Consider the following 18,398-nt stretch of genomic DNA (forward strand, 5'->3'; position numbering starts at 1 on the left):
GACATGTAAACCTGCGACAGGAACATCTGTTACATCAAGCACACACATGTCATGTAGTGAGTGTAGCGTGTATAACATGAGCTGTGAGTGACATGTGAACAAAGCCCTCTGCACAAAGCTTCAGAATATAGAGAGGAATGAAAGTGGAAAGTTTGGTGTATGTAAGTGCTGCTGAAGTGGAGACTTCTGCTGAAGAGTGTGAGAAAAAGCTCCTTTAGAGAAAAGCTCCTTTAAAGATATGTATTGTAACATTCATACATGTTGTACACACTACAGGTGAACAGAGTCATACATGTTGTACACACTACAGGTGAACAGAGTCATACATGTTGTACACACTACAGGTGAACAGGGTCATACATGTTGTACACACTACAGGTGAACAGAGTCATACATGTTGTACACACTACAGGTGAACAGAGTCATACATGTAACTAACAGATATCATGAAGCTTCCCCACTTCATGACTCACATCAACACAGTTTATATTACAAGTGTTTAATATGTACATGAGGCGTTATGTAATGTAGCTGTGGAGAGTTTACATCTACACACACAGTTACACACACACTCTGATGTTCTCATGTTCCTCTCGTCTGAAGAAGATGTAATTCAGTGATGTTTCTGCCGTGAGTTTCTTCATCACATTGCTCAGCTCCTCTGCAGACAGACGTCCACATGTTCCCCTGACATGATGTCACAAACATGAACGCTGCTCTCATCTCTTCCTGTGCAACAGTTTACTGACTGAAACCTTTGTGCTTCCTCTGGTTGTCTTTGTGGGACTAATAAAGGACGATCTGTCCACAGTGTTTCTGCAGCTCTGGTCCTCATGCTCTGCCCCGTGAGAGCTGCTGAAGCTGCTGGTGTGTCTGCTGCGCTGCAGCTGAAGCAGCTGATCCAGTGACAGCCGGCGCTGCTGGTGCTGCTGGTAGAGGCGGGTCGTCAGAGGGCCCGGAGCCCCGGTAGCAGGCGGAGGGGCCTGTCCTGTGCGAGCCACACGAAGATGAACAGACTGAACTTCCACAACAATAAAACCATGCAGGACCGCCGCTGCGTCTGTGTCTTTCTGCCCAACGACGACACGCTCAACGTCATCGTCCATGTGAGTGCAAAGCTTCACGACATCTTTCACATCTGCAGCAAAGAGTCTGTTCCCACAGGAGAAGGGAGACAGACAGGCAGACACACAGACACACACACAGACAGACAGACAGACACACAGACACACACACAGACAGACAGACAGACACACAGACAGACACACAGACAGACAGACAGACACAGACACAGACAGACAGACACACAGACACACAGACAACACACACAGACACAGACAGACAGACACACAGACACACACACAGACAGACAGACAGACACACAGACACACACACAGACAGACAGACAGACACACAGACAGACACAGACAGACAGACAGACAGACACAGACAGACAGACACACAGACAGACAGGCAGACACACACACAGACAGGCAGACACACAGACAGACACACAGACAGACAGACAGACAGACAGACAGACACACACACACACAGACAGGCAGACACACAGACAGACACACAGACAGACAGGCAGACACACACACAGACAGACACATAGACAGACAGGCAGACACACAGACAGGCAGACAGACACAGAGACAGACACACAGACAGACACACAGACACGCAGACAGACAGACAGACAGACAGACACACAGACAGACACACAGACAGACAGACAGACACACAGACAGACAGGACACACAGACACACACACAGACACACAGACAGACACACAGACAGACAGACACACAGACACACACACAGACACACAAACAGACACACAGACAGACAGGCAGACACACACACAGACACACATACAGACACACAGACCGACACACAGACAGACACACAGACAGACACACAGACAGACACACACACAGACACACCACAGACACACACACAGACACACAGACAGACAACACCACACAGACACACAGACAGACACACATACACACACACAGACAGACAGACACACAGACACCACACAGACACACAGACAGACACACCAGACAGACAGACACACACACGACACACAGACAGACACACAAACAGACACACAGAGAGACAGACAACACACACACAGACACACAGACACACACACAGACACACAAACAGACACACAGACACACACACCAGACCACAACGACAGACACACAGCAGACAGACAGACACACAGACACACACACATACAGACAGACACACACACACACACAGACACACAGACAGACACACAGACAGACAGACACACACACAGACACACAAACAGACACACAGAGAGACAGACAGACACACACACAGACACACAGACACACAGACAGACACACAAACAGACACACAGACACACACACAGACACACAGACAGACACACAAACAGACACACAGACAGACAGGCAGACACACAGACACACAAACAGACACACAGACAGACACACAGAGAGACAGACAGACAGACAGGCAGACACACACAGACACACAGACAGACAGACAGACAGACACACACACACACAGACAGGCAGACACACAGACAGACAGGCAGACAGACAGGCAGACACACAGACACACAGACAGACACACAGACACACAGACAGACAGACAGACAGACACACACACACACAGACAGGCAGACACACAGACAGACAGGCAGACACACAGACAGACACACAGACAGACACACAGACACACAGACAGACAGACAGGCAGACACACACAGACACACAGACAGACAGACAGACAGACACACACACAGACAGACAGGCAGACACACACACAGACAGACACATAGACAGACAGGCAGACACACAGACAGGCAGACAGACACAGAGACAGACACACAGACAGACACACAGACACGCAGACAGACAGACACACACACAGACACACAGACAGACACACAGACAGACAGACACACAGACACACACACAGACACACAGACAGACACACAGACAGACACACAGACAGACACACAGACAGACACACACACAGACACACAGACAGACACACAGACAGACAGACACACAGACACACACACAGACACACAGACAGACACACAAACAGACACACAGACAGACACACAGAGAGACAGACAGACACACACACAGACACACAGAGAGACAGACAGACACACACACAGACACACACACAGACAGATCAGATAACTGATCAAAGTATCAAGATTACATCATGTCTGTCATATAAAGGCTAACCCTCCTCTTCTTCCTCATCTTGCTCTTCTTCCTCCTCATCCTCCTCATCTCCCTCCTCTTCCTCCTCTTCCTCCTCCTCTTCTTCTTCATCCTCATCTTTCATTTATTCCTCCTCCTCTTCCTCCTCATCTCCCTCTTCCTCCTCCTCTCCTCTTCTTCTTCATCCTCATCTTTCATTTCTTCCTCCTCATCTCCCTCATCCTCCTTCCCCTCTTCCTCCTCCCCTCCTCCTCCCCTCCTCTTCTTCCTCCCCCTCATCCTCCTCCTCCCCCTCCCAATCTTCCTCCCCCTCCTCTTCTTCCTCCTCCCCCTCCTCCTCATCTTCCTCATCCTCCTCCTCCCCCTCCTCTTCTTCCTCTCCCTCCTCCTCCTCCTCCTCCTCCTCCTCATCATCCTCCTCCTCCCCCTCCTCTTCTTCCTCTCCCTCCTCTTCTTCCTCCTCCTCCTCCTCCCCCTCCTCCTCCTCATCCTCCTCCTCCTCCCCCTCCTCTTCTTCCTCTCCCTCCTCTTCTTCCTCCTCCTCCTCATCATCCTCCTCCTCCTCCCCCTCCTCTTCTTCCTCTCCCTCCTCTTCTTCCTCCTCCTCCCCCTCCCCCTCCTCCTCCTCCTCCCCCTCCTCTTCTTCCTCTCCCTCCTCTTCTTCCTCCTCCTCCCCCTCCTCCCCCTCCTCCTCCTCCCCAGGTGAAGACTTTGTGCCAGGAGCTGCTGGTGCAGGTGTGTGACCTGCTGAGGCTGAAGGACTGTCACCTGTTTGGCCTCAGTGTTGTTCAGAGTAAGACTAAACGTTGTGTTGTCCGCATGCTGCACATGTTTCCTGTCAGCTGTCACAACAACATCCATTCTTTGTGAAGAAGCTTCTAAAGGAGCTTCAGCTGTCCGTCAGCAGGATTACAGAAGAACTTCTGAAGACGTAGAGGAAGAGTGCAGCACGAGGAAGAGCACGTTACACCTGGGAGCCGGTCTGAGTCGCGGGGCGGACACACGCCTTATCTTCCGCTCTCGTTTACATTGCGAGAGACGGCGTTTGTACTGCATCCATGTGGCGTCAACACGTTAAAACGTTCTGAGCAATGAAACACAGGAGCCCCTGAATGCAGCGCCGTCCTGAGCAGCTTATGTTACATGTTGATTTCACTTCATATCATCTTTTAAATCTCTTCTTAAGACTTTCTGTTAAAGTGTTAATAAATGTTTAATCCGCTCACTTTGAATTGTTCTAACGTAACGTTTGTTTTCTCGTGAGAAGCGCTCTGCAGGATGCAAACTGTCCCACAGAGTACGAGCCTCGTTAAAACTGTGCAGCCAGACGCTTATTTTCCTCAGACCAACAACTAGTCTGAGCAGCAGGACTCTCCCCTGAACGCAGCGTGTGTCACCTATATGTCATTGCGTCTCCCAGGAAGCCGTGCTGACTGGAGCCCATTGTGCAGCTCGAGCGGTTTGTCCGGTGACGCTCTGCAGAGACAGCTGGCCTCCAGATGAGCCGGTGACGGCGGGTCAGCGGAGCAGGAGCCAGCGGGTCTGATTGAGGGACATTCCTGAAGTGCTTGTCTGAACAGCGTGAAATCCTCAACGCAAACAGAGGCCACCCACTCCCACTGTGCCCCCCCCCCCCGACCTGAGCCTCCACAGACACGGCTTCACGTGAAAAACATGAAACTGTTCGCCGAGTAATAAAGATAATAATCTGCAGATTGTTGGAGATGCTTGGATTCTTTAAGCGCCACTAACTACTCGTTGAGCGTCCTTCTATCTGCAGGCGGCAGAAGTCTCATTTTCAAATCCTCAAATAAAACCAAAAGCATCTTCATGTGAAGAACTGAACGAGTCGTTCCGATGGATCAGTTCTTCTCAGTGATTCTGGTTATTACAATGAGGCTCACGTGTTGTCCGTCAGCCTGCAGCTCATCAGAACACGTCCACGTCTGCACACAGTATGAGCTTCAGCTAACCCTCGGCTCTCCTCCCACAGATAATGAACACATCTATATGGAGCTGGATCAGAAGCTTTCCAAATACTGCCCCAAAGAATGGAAGAGAGAAGCCAGCAAGGTGAGAGCAGCAACAGAGCAGAGCAACAGAGCAGAGCAGCAGAGCAGAGCAGCAGAGCAGAGCAACAGAGCAGAGCAACAGAGCAGCAGAGCAGAGCAACAGAGCAGAGCAGCAGAGCAGAGCAACAGAGCAGAGCAACAGAGCAGCGTCGCCGGCTTCACCGTTCATTAAATCAATCTTTCCAAGAAACGTTTACTTCTGAGGATTTACCAAATATTGGAGATCCGGAAAGCAAGAAATAAATTCCACTGTATGAAAATATAATTCATGATAAAAAACTGTTTGGAAAAATATATGTCATTAAATTACGAAAGATTACGAAAAAAACTGCTCCTGAGGTTTAAAAGTCTTCAGTCACAAGATTATTATTATATTACTATTATTATGATATTATTATTATTATTATATTACTTATATATTATAAATATGATATTACTGTTATTATATTAATATCATTATATTAATATTAATATTATATTACTATCATTATATTATTATTATTATTATATTACTATTATCATTATATTAATATTATTATATTACTATCATTATATTATTATTATTATTATTATATTACTATTATCATTATATTAATATTATTATAATATTAATATTATATTACTATTATAATATTAATATCATTATATTAATATTATTATAATATTAATATTATATTACTATCATTATATTATTATTATATTACTATTATCATTATATTACTATTATAATATTAATATCATTATATTAATATTATTATTATTATAATATTAATATCATTATATTACTATCATTATATTATTATTATATTACTATTATCATTATATTAATATTATTATAATATTACTATCATTATCCAAATAAAGTCCATTGTCAGTAAATGCTCCTCTGACATATTCCAGGTGTATTTATCTAACTGCAGAATATTCTTTTCTTTTTGTTAAAGAATGAGTTCAACATTTATGAAAAGTCTTCACAGGAAGTGAACAGTTACTAAATGTTTGCTGCTGATGAGATAAAAGATTTTCCACTTTGCTTTCAGGGAATCGACCAGTTTGGACCTCCGATGATAATTCACTTCAGAGCTCAGTATTACGTTGAGAACGGGAGGTTGATCAGGCAAGTTACTGAGCACAACGCATCGGTGCAGGTGCTACACCTGTGTGTGTGTGTATATATATATATATATATATATATATATATATATATATGTGGTACATGAATATACAGAAGCTACGAGAAGCTTTAATCTTCTGAAGAACTCTGAGCTCAATGTTTCTGTTCATGAAGCTTCAACCAGGAACATCCTCTGAGTTCATTCATCTCTGTTCTAATGTGCTGAGAGACATGACTAATGTTACACACACACACACACACACTCACACACACTCACTCACACACTCACACACACACACTCTCACACACACACACACTCACACACATACACACACACTCACACACTCACACACACACTCACACACTCACACACACACACACACACACACACGACGGTAATTAATCTTAAGTCTCAAACTTTGCTGTTTTGGGCCCTTGAATTTGAGGGAATTGTCCTGGAAAGTCCTTGAATCTGATGTTTAGAAACCAGAAACCGTCTCAAACTGTTTGATCACCAGAGCCTCAGTACTGTCATCCCTCAGTTCATTAAACTACACTGTGTTTCCTCTCTGCCCCCCCGCAGTGACCGGGCGGCCAGGTATTATTACTACTGGCACTTGAGGAAACAGGTGCTGCTGTCTCAGTGTCTGCAGAGGGAGGAGGCCTACTTCCTCCTGGCAGCCTTCGCCCTGCAGGCCGACCTCGGAAACTTCAAACGTAACAAGCACTTTGGGAAGTACTTTGAACCTGAAGCCTACTTCCCCCCATGGGTGAGTAAATCCAACGCCTTACCCCCCCCCCCCCCCATAACCACAGCTGATCACACCCGAACACTCTAAATCTAAATGAGTTCGATCAATAATAAGATCACAATTGATTTTGCTCCGAGAAGCTAAATGTAAATTGTAGCAAAGCTTCCACGTGGTGCTGCATTTATATGATATTATGATATCTTATAATCTTCATTTAGTTTGCAAACTCGTGATCGCCATTAATATTCGATTAATTGTGCAGCCCGACTTTACACATTCTGTATTTCAGCTTATTTATCGGTTGTGTTTTTAAATGACGGATCTCAAATGAGTTATGACATTATCTTGATAAAAGTCTCACACACACAAGAAAGTTAATAGTTGTGTGAAGAGTAACAGCGTGAACACGTTACTGTGTGTCAGTCGTTGAGTCACAGTGAACGTCCTGTTCAGACTTAAGCAGCGTCACAGAGATATATAATATATATTATAATATACAATATATAATATATAATATATAATATATAATATACAATATATCATATATAATATACAATATATAATATATAATATATAATATACAATATATAATATATAATATATCATATATAATATACAATATATAATATATAATATATAATATACAATATATAATATATAATATACAATATATCATATAGAATATACAATATATAATATATAATATATAATATACAATATATAATATATAATATATCATATATAATATACAATATATAATATATAATATACAATATATAATATATAATATATAATATATAATATACATATATCATATATAATATATAATATACAATATATAATATATAATATATAATATATAATATACAATATATCATATATAATATATAATATACAATATATAATATAATATATCATAGATAATATACATATATATATATAATATACAATATATAATATATAATATATAATATACAATATATCATATATAATATTTAATATACAATATTTAAAATACAATATATAATATACAATATATTATATATTATATATTGTATATAATATATAATATACAATATATAATATATAATATATAATATTTAATATATAATATACAATATTTAAAATATAATATATAATATACAATATATTATATATTATATATTATATATTATATATTCAATATTGTGTATTATATATTGTATTATAATATATAATACAATATATAATATACAATATACAATATACAATATATAATATATAATATATAATATATAATATATAATATATAATATACAATATATTATATATTATATATTGTATATTATATATTAAATATTGTGTATTATATATTGTATTATAATATATAATACAATATATAATATATACACAGCGTGGAGGTGTTTCAGTTCAGCTGCATTAATCACACTTGTGATCAGAACTGGGACACAACGTTTATTTTAGTCCCTGGAAGTGGCACACAAGGTTTCTCTGTTTAAATCTGGAGACACGCCCCCCCCTCCCTGTTTCTAGGACAGCCACGCCCATCTGATTGCCCTCCACTTCCTGTAATTAGCCTCCTGCCTCCTTATCGTGACAGGAAATAGTTTGATGATGAGCGACGGCAGCCTGCGGTGAAACCTTCAGAAGCCTCTTCACCTCTTTGACTGGCTGTGGAGCAGAAATGTCCATCTAGCTGCTGTTGTATTTTGTGACTAAAGAGGCCCACCTGACGCTTCGCTCTTCCTCTCCCCGCTCAGGTGATCGCTAAGCGCGGCCGTGAGTACATCCTGAGGCACATCCCCAACATGCACAAAGACCAGTTTGCTCTGACGGCTTCAGAGGCGCATCTGAAATACATCAAGGAGTGTGCGCAGCTGGATGACGTCACCGTCCACTACTACAGGCTGTACAAGGTGGGAGCAGACACCTGCAGATATCAGATGTTGCTTTGTGTTTACAGCCCGTCAGAGATGTTGTAACTCTTCAGGTGTGTATGACGGAGAATGTAAATATATTGATTTCCTCCAACAGGACAAAAAGGAAGTGGAGGCGTCTCTGACTCTGGGACTGACTTTACGGGGAATCCAAATCTTTCAGGTAATCCACGTTTTCAATGAACGTTGTGACGAATAATAAATAATAAATACACATCGTTTTCATCTGTAGTCTCATCATGAAAACCTTCTAATGATATAATGAAGTGTGTTTAGCAGCAGTGTTGCTGAGTTTATAATCAGCTGATGGATATATAACACACCTGTAATATCACCTGCTGCAGAACGTGGGCTCTGTGAGGCAGCTGCTGTACGACTTCCCCTGGACCAACGTGGGGAAGCTGGTGTTTGTGGTGAGTGAAGTTTATCTTTCTGAGATACACCTTTGTTTTCTGGTTCTCAACCCAGAGACCAGCCGAGCTTCCCCCGATTATAGATTATATATAATTATATTATATAAATATATAATATAATATAATTATATATTATAGATGCTTGTAAAAGCTGCTCTGCTCACCGTCCTATAAACCTTTACACAGAGCTTCTTCTCCACGCGACTGTTTTATCTTAACCCTGCAAGTCCTCTGGAACTAATCAGGGATTCAGGAAGATCACACTCACACACACACACACACACTCACACTCACACACTGTATACATATTTCCATGCGGTCAGCAGCAGTAGTTCCTCTCCTGTGATGTACGTTCCTCCTCATTTATTCATTTGATCCGTTATCGCTGATGTTCCTGTGAAGATCTTCTCGCCTGTGCTCCGTCAGCTGGTGGAGCTGAGCTTCATCAGTCAGTTATCGCAGGAGGACAGAGACGCTTCTACTGTTTATCTGCTTCACTGGGACGCTGCAGGTTCACTGCCTGTTAATCAGCGTCCAGAGAGGTCATTACACTTTATCACTGCTGCACAAACTAACTCCTTTGTTTTTATACAAGAGAAGGAAACGAGGAGACAAATGTTTATTTACATCAGATCAGTGACGAGACGAGTCAAAGACCCTCACAAGCTCTCAAAGTCCAGGGGGGAGGAGAAGGAGAAGGAGGAGAAGGAGAAGGAGGAGGAGGAGGAGAGGAGGATGAGGAGGAGGAGGAGAGGAGGAGGGGAGGAGGAGGAGGAGGAGTGGAGAAGAGGAGGAGGAGGAGGAGGAGGAGGAGGAGAAGGAGACGAAGGAGGGAGGAGGAAGGAGGAGGATAAGAGGAGACTTTTCGACCTTCTTAGGCGGAAGGAGAAGGAGGAGGAGTCTCAGTCGGCTTTCCTTCTCTAGGAGGACGGAGGATTCTCCTTCTTTGAGGAGTAGGAGAAGGAGGAGAGGACGGAGGAGAGAGGAGCAGGATTTTCCCAGGAGGAGGGGCCTTGATTATCTGGAGCCTTATCACTTCTTCTACTGCTTCTGATGCTCTTATTCTACTTTCTTCGAGGGTATTAAGATCAGGATTCTTCTAATATCCTGATTCTTCTCTTAGAAGTCTTATCCTTCTTCTCCTTCTACTCGTTTTCTTCTCCTTCTTCTTCTTCTTCTTCTCCTTCTTCTTCTCCTTCGTCTTCTTCTCCTTCTTCTTCTTCTCCTTCGTCTTCTTCTCCTTCTTCTTCTTCTTCTCCTTCTTCTTCTCCTTCTTCTTCTTCTCCTCCTTCGCTCCTCCTAACTTTGGTGCAAACTCTGCCAGGCCAGTGAAGACTTCCTGTTGTCCTCACGTCTGTGTGCAGCGCCGTGAGAGTGAGCCGCTGTGGTTCCACTGTGGACGTGAAGGGCCTCTCGTGGCCCCGTCCCGCCCCGCTCCTGAATAACAGGCTTTCTCCTGCACCCCGCCCACGAGTCACGTCATCCAGCACCGCTGCCACCGCGGCTGCTGCAGCGACGGGCCAAGCGAGCTGGAGCGCGCGGCAGGGCGGGACACGTGTGGGTCAATAAACACCAGATGTTGCGACGGCTTCAGGGGGATTTATACACGGGGTATTTGGCCGGAGTGACGTTGGCTCGGCGTCGGTGGAGACATGTTCTTTATTCATGTAAAGAAAACAAGATTCTAAATATAAAAGTATTATGGAATATACATTCATTCATTTTATTATTATTCATTTATTCATGAACCCCTGGACTTTAATATCTCGTGTTTCTGCAGTCGTAACATTACGAGAAACAATTCCTAATTTCTTGAGAATAAAGTCCGAACTCTTTGTCTCCTCACCGACAGACGGCGGGGAGTGTTCTCTTAGTGCGGCGGGGAGTGTTCGCATAGTGCGGCAGTGAGTGTTCGCATAGTGCGGCGGGGAGTGTTCTCTTAGTGCGGCGGGGAGTGTTCTCTTAGTGCGGTGGGGAGTGTTCTCTTAGTGCGGCGGGGAGTGTTCTCTTAGTGCGGCGGGGAGTGTTCGCATAGTGCGGCAGTGAGTGTTCTCTTAGTGCGGCGGGGAGTGTTCGCATAGTGCGGCAGTGAGTGTTCGCATAGTGCGGCAGTGAGTGTTCTCTTAGTGCGGCGGGGAGTGTTCGCATAGTGCGGCAGTGAGTGTTCGCATAGTGCGGCGGGGAGTGTTCTCTTAGTGCGGCGGGGAGTGTTCTCTTAGTGCGGCGGGGAGTGTTCTCTTAGTGCGGCGGGGAGTGTTCGCATAGTGCGGCGGGGAGTGTTCTCTTAGTGCGGCGGGGAGTGTTCTCTTAGTGCGGCGGGGAGTGTTCGCATAGTGCGGCAGGGAGTGTTCTCTTAGTGCGGCGGGGAGTGTTCTCTTAGTGCGGCGGGGAGTGTTCGCATAGTGCGGCAGTGAGTGTTCGCATAGTGCGGCAGTGAGTGTTCGCATAGTGCGGCGGGGAGTGTTCTCTTAGTGCGGCGGGGAGTGTTCTCTTAGTGCGGCGGGGAGTGTTCTCTTAGTGCGGCGGGGAGTGTTCACATAGTGCGGCAGGGAGTGTTCTCTTTGTGCGGCGGGGAGTGTTCTCTTAGTGCGGCGGGGAGTGTTCGCATAGTGCGGCGGGAGTGTTCGCATAGTGCGGCGGGGAGTGTTCTCTTAGTGCGGCGGGGAGTGTTCTCTTAGTGCGGCGGGGAGTGTTCTCTTAGTGCGGCGGGGAGTGTTCACATAGTGCGGCAGGGAGTGTTCTCTTTGTGCGGCGGGGAGTGTTCTCTTAGTGCGGCGGGGAGTGTTCGCATAGTGCGGCGGGAGTGTTCGCATAGTGCGGCGGGGAGTGTTCGCATAGTGCAGTTTGAGCTCAAAGGAAACTTCCCTTCAGGTTCTGGGATCTGGACAGGAAGTCTTTAAGAACCCCCCCCCCCCCTGAATGAAGCAGATTTCTGTGTACATAAAGTGAGAGCTCAGTCTTGTGGTCACAAACATGCAGCTCTTTGCATCTTCAGCATTTTTAAACCCACACGACTAAGTCCAAACGCTTGCAGGCTGACAGTCAGCTGCTTCTCCTCCAGACGGTTTGTGCGCCAGAGAAAAGCTCAAAAACCACCATTTTAGTTTTTCCGTGCGTTCAGCCAACATGTCTTCTCCCTGGAAAATCTTCAAAACTGCTGAGAAATGTTAAGTTTCCGTGCGTGCAGAAGAAATGAAGACCAGATACTCGGCTGGCTGTTCAACCGTTTCCCTTCCAGCTTTTCTCAACTTTAAATCCACGTTTCTATATTAAGTGTTATAATTCAGTGTTCTGCTCGTCTCGCTCTCTCAGGGGAAGAAGTTTGAGATCCTTCCCGACGGCCTTCCATCGGCCCGTAAACTCATGTACTACACGGGCTGTCCCATCCGCTCCCGCCACCTCCTGCAGCTGCTCAGCAACAGCCACCGGCTCTACATGAACCTGCAGCCCGTCCTCAAACAAGTGCGCCGGCTCGAGGAAAACGAAGGTACTTTCAGATTCTTCATACATTTCTGAGCTTTTCTTTTATTGTTGCAAACTGAGGCAGATATGTAACTTGTGATATTGGGCTGAAATTTGATTGATTGATTATTGATTTGCAACTTCGTACGTGTGGCCAGTCGGTAAGGAACAGGTGAACGACAGAGCAGGAGGGTACTACAAGACTCACAACAGTAAACGTGTAACTTCACGAGGTTACGGCACATAACCCGCCATGAAATACACTTTGGTTTTGTACACACTAACGAAAGAGACATGATGTGTTTTAGAGAGGCTGGTAGGTCGCTAGGCTAGCAGTTTCCCCCTGTTTCCAGTCTTTATGCTAAGCTAAGCTAACCAGCTGCTTCATGTTGATGTGAGTTTTATCTTCTCATCTAAATATCTGTGTGTGTGTGTGTGTGTGTGTGTGTGTGTGTGTGTGTGTGTGTGTGTGTGTGTCCTCAGATAAGAAGCAGTACCGGGAGTCGTACATCAGCGACGCTCTGGAGCTGGACATGGATCAGCTGGATAAACGCTCCCGGGCCAGCTGGCAGCAGCGCGGGCAGCATGTCTCATCACAAGCGTCTCTCGCGTCACTCCACCACCAGCCACGGCAGCTCGCACACCTCCGGCATTGAGACGGACAGCTTCAGGGCGCCAAGTCAGACCCCGCACCGCCCACTACGCACCTGCAGCTCGTCCACCACCAGCCACGGCAGCTCACACACCTCCGGCATCGAGAGCAGCGGCAAGGAGCGCATCCTGGATGATGACGGTGAGGGGGGGGATCTCTACACAGAGAGATTAAAGAGTGTAAACATCAGCGTGCACATAGAGAAACATGTCACCAGTCTGCAGCCGGGTTTCTATTCACACGTGCTTCTGTGTGTAAACTGCAAACCAGCTGATCGAAATCTATTTACATTTAATTTCAAATGTTTGAGGCCCGACGAGTGACGGCTGCCCAAGTGGCTTCTGGGACTCGTAGTCCAAAAGCACAACAAACAATGAAAACTGAAACAATGTTCCTGATCAGATGACTTAATACTTCGACGTGTTCCCTCAGAGATCGAGATGCTGGTGGACGACCCCAAAGACTACGAGGAGCTCCACGAGATGGCTCTGGACCAGGAGCTGTGCATCCACATCACGGAGGACATGTTGACCATGTCGCCCGATCAGAACAGCGGATACTCCGGTACACGGGCTCGCATTCTGCTCCACTTTCACTTATTCAGAAAAGTGCTTTTTATCTGCGTCCAACGACCAACAGTGCAAATAGTTTTAAAGTTCTACCGATGATTATGATTCATTCACTGAAGTGATTCATCAGATTAAATGATTCTCTTAATGATTCTGTTAATGATTCTGTTCATGATTCTCTTAATGATTCTGTTCATGATTCTGTTAATGATTCTCTTAATGATTCTGTTAATGATTCTGTTCATGATTCTGTTCATGATTCTCTTAATGATTCTGTTCATGATTCTGTTCATGATTCTCTTAATGATTCTGTTCATGATTCTGTTCATGATTCTCTTAATGATTCTGTTCATGATTCTCTTAATGATTCTGTTAATGATTCTGTTCATGATTCTCATAATGATTCTGTTAAGGATTCTGTTCATGATTCTGTTAAAACTCGTCAGTGAAATGTGAAGCAGAATATTTGTTTAGATAAAAACATGTGAAATATTTCTGTCTGACTTTGACTTTAAACGTTGACTCTGAAGGACTGATCGTGAAGGACGTCGGGTCGTCCACCTCCAGCTCCTCGGAGACCGTCGTGAAGATGAGAGGACAGAGCATCGAGTCTCTGCCACAGGTAGGCAGTACACACAGTACACAGAGTACACTATACACATTATATATTAATATAATACACGTTGTTCCTAACGTCTTCTTCACGTTGTTTCTAACTTCTTCACGTTGTTCCTAACGTCTTCTTCTTCACGTTGTTCCTAACGTCTTCCTCTTCACGTTGTTCCTAACGTCTTCTTCTTCACGTTGTTCCTAACGTCTTCTTCTTCACGTTGTTCCTAACGTCTTCCTCTTTACGTTGTTCCTAACGTCTTCTTCACGTTGTTCTTAACGTCTTCCTCTTCACGTTGTTCCTAACGTCTTCTTCTTCACGTTGTTCCTAATGTCTTCCTCTTCACGTTGTTCCTAACGTCTTCTTCACGTTGTTCCTAACGTCTCCCTCTTTACGTTGTTCCTAATGTCTTCCTCTTCACGTTGTTCCTAACGTCTTCTTCACGTTGTTCCTAACGTCTCCCTCTTTACGTTGTTCCTAACGTCTTCTTCACGTTGTTCCTAATGTCTCCCTCATCACGTTGTTCCTAACGTCTCCCTCTTCACGTTGTTCCTAACGTCTTCTTCACGTTGTTCCTAACGTCTCCCTCTTCACGTTGTTCCTAATGTCTTCCTCTTCACGTTGTTCCTAACGTCTTCTTCACGTTGTTCCTAATGTCTCCCTCTTCACGTTGTTCCTAACGTCTCCCTCTTCACGTTGTTCCTAACGTCTTCTTCACGTTGTTCCTAACGTCTTCCTCTTCACGTTGTTCCTAACGTCTCCCTCTTCACGTTGTTCCTAACGTCTTCCTCTTCACGTTGTTCCTAACGTCTTCTTCTTCACGTTGTTCCTAACGTCTTCTTCTTCATGTTGTTCCTAACGTCTTCTTCTTCACGTTGTTCCTAACGTCTTCTTCTTCATGTTGTTCCTAACGTCTTCCTCTTCACGTTGTTCCTAACGTCTTCTTCTTCACGTTGTTCCTAACGTCTTCTTCTTCATGTTGTTCCTAACGTCTTCTTCTTCACGTTGTTCCTAACATCTTCTTCTTCATGTTGTTCCTAACGTCTTCTTCTTCACGTTGTTCCTAACATCTTCTTCTTCATGTTGTTCCTAACGTCTTCTTCTTCACGTTGTTCCTAACATCTTCTTCTTCATGTTGTTCCTAATGTCTTCCTCTTCACGTTGTTCCTAACGTCTTCCTCGTTCTCCTGCAGACGTCGGCGTGCAGGAAGCCTCAGTCCTCGACGGACCGACACAGCCAGTCTCTGGACGACGTGCGGCTCTACCAGAAGGACTGCCTGCAGTGGGCGGAGCTCTGCCAGGACACTGCCCACAGCTACACCTTCGGCTGCGCCCAGGAGCTCAGCGACGGCGGTGGAGGCGGCGGAGGAGGCGGCGGCTACCAGGGCCTCGCCGATCAGCGCGCCGGCATGCTCGGCGAGCAGTACCCGTTCCCCATCAAGAGAACCAACAAGTACTTCTCCCTGGACCTCCCCAGCGAAGAGGTGCCCGAGTTCGTGGTGTGACGGAGGCGGACGGAGAAGGAGCTCGGCCGTCCAACACGGAGGCTGAGAAGGGAACTTAAAGAACGGACGCTGCGTCTTTAACCGAGCTGCTCCCGTGTGGAAGGAAACAAAAGGGATCTTTTTAAAAACACTTTATTCAAATCTGTCTCCTGCAAAGTGTCCGGCCCCACGTGTGTCGGCTCTTAAAGAGAAGCAGAGATCGAGTCTCTCCCAGCTACCAAACCAAAGACGGGAAGCATGCGCAGCCGGGACGACAACACGTCAAAGTCCCGCTGCAGCTGCAACCTCAGACTGAACCCGCCGACGTGCCTTCATCTCACTAAGCAGGAGTCCAAGTCGCCTCGACAATCACACGTGTACAAACATCCTCTTTACTCGGAGCCACTTCGGGAAACTCAAAAAGACTCCATTTCAAAGGAACTCCGGCCGAGGAGGTCGCGGACGTGCTCGGGTCCTGACCGGCGGGGAGTTCTCGGAGCCGGCGGCCGGCGCTCTTCTTCTTCACTTTCATCTAAAACTGGAATCTGTTACGTTGTTTCTTCCCATCCTCTCGTTTGACCTGAAATCTCTCTACATGTATTTTGTACGTTGTTCTGCGTGAAGTCGCTCAGTATTACAGGAGGAACGTTGTGACAGTATTAAGGACACGAGCAGGACGAACGCTTTCAATCACAGGAAGTGTTTTCACTCATGAATCCACGTGAAGGTGTTTTTACTTGTAAATCATGCAAAGTGCCACAGTTACAATATTATCATGCGTTTTGTTTTTTAGTGCTGCAACTCATTTCTTATTAATCGATTAATTGTTTGCTTTTTAAAATGTCAGAAAATAGTAAAAGAATGTTTGTTTTTTTACCAAAACTCAAAGATATTCAGTTTCCTGTCAAAGGGAGTAAATAAGCTGGAATCAGAAGATCTTTGACTTCTTATCCTTAAAAGATGATTAATTTAATGTTCGCAGCTCTACAGCCATAATATTTCACTGCACCATAACTTGTATCATCACAGAATTACAGATTATTAAGTTTGACATTCTTTCAAACGGGTTAAAATGATCATCAGTAGAAACTTCTGTTCGTCGTTTTGGGAAATACGTTTATTACTGAGGTAAAAATAAATGAGCTGTGCAGCTCTTTGTGTTTCCTCGTATCTCTGAGTGTCAAAGACACAAGAACACGGAAAATAAATAAATAAAATAATGAATATATAATAATTAAAAATAATTTATTCTAAAAAGTCAAAGAATTAAAAAAGAAAATCAATTTAAACATGTATAATAATGAATTTAAGAAAACATCATTAAAATTCATAACTTTTCACAATGAATAAGTGAATTTCCCAAAATGTCCAACTTTTCCTTAAAGTGTTTCTGCAGACGTGATTTAAAATGTAAAGTTATTTAAAGTTATATTTCAGCAAGAAACAAATAAAAGTCAAACTTAAGAAACTTTATTTACTCTCCAACTTTTTTACATTTTTGATTTGTTGTTTTTTTTTCGAGTCGTTTCACAAACTGGCATCTGAACAAAAACACATTTATGTGACTCGTACATCATAAATACATGGATTTGATACTGCTATGTAATTAAAATCAACTTCTATATTTCTCTTTCACTGTTTTAAACGTATAATAATTTCTACTCATTAATGGAAAAGTCATATTTTGATGGACGGTGATGTTTGTTATATTAAGCAGTGTGTGTTCAGGTACATAGCCATACAGTCGTAATAACCGGCGTCCTTAAAGTCTACATGATGTCATGGAGTCTGTGTGTCCGTGTCGTCATCCTTTCTGTGAAAGGATCTCCCTTCAGGAACAAATGTCACCCTGTAGTTCAAACGATGTGTTGTTATGAAGTCTGGTTCGTGCCTTTTGGTACTAACGCCCTCAATATCCAATAAAAAGGTACTTTTATTTGCCAAAATTCTGTTTATTTTCATTTCATTGAAAAATATATTAAAATGTTAATGGTGTGATTTTTTTTTGCAAGGATCTGAAGCAAACTAAGATTTTGTTCTTGAGGTTTTAGAATAAGATTTGAAAAGATTGAATTAATAAAACAG

General features: G+C 44.1%; 1 protein-coding gene across 1 annotated transcript; it reads left to right on the forward strand.

Moving 5' to 3' along the window:
- The first annotated feature begins 1,007 nt into the window (after positions 1-1,007).
- frmd6 (FERM domain containing 6) lies at positions 1,008-16,334 on the forward strand. Its single transcript, XM_029428166.1, is given in 14 exon segments — positions 1,008-1,106; positions 3,951-4,041; positions 5,242-5,321; positions 6,361-6,437; positions 7,018-7,204; positions 8,947-9,102; positions 9,221-9,286; positions 9,468-9,536; positions 12,849-13,023; positions 13,482-13,564; positions 13,566-13,791; positions 14,083-14,214; positions 14,750-14,841; positions 16,023-16,334. Coding segments are annotated over 14 exon segments (1,845 nt in total).
- Positions 16,335-18,398: the final 2,064 nt, after the last annotated feature.

Source organism: Cottoperca gobio, unplaced genomic scaffold (assembly GCF_900634415.1).
Source record: "Cottoperca gobio unplaced genomic scaffold, fCotGob3.1 fCotGob3_487arrow_ctg1, whole genome shotgun sequence".
Taxonomy (NCBI): Eukaryota; Metazoa; Chordata; class Actinopteri; order Perciformes; family Bovichtidae; genus Cottoperca; species Cottoperca gobio.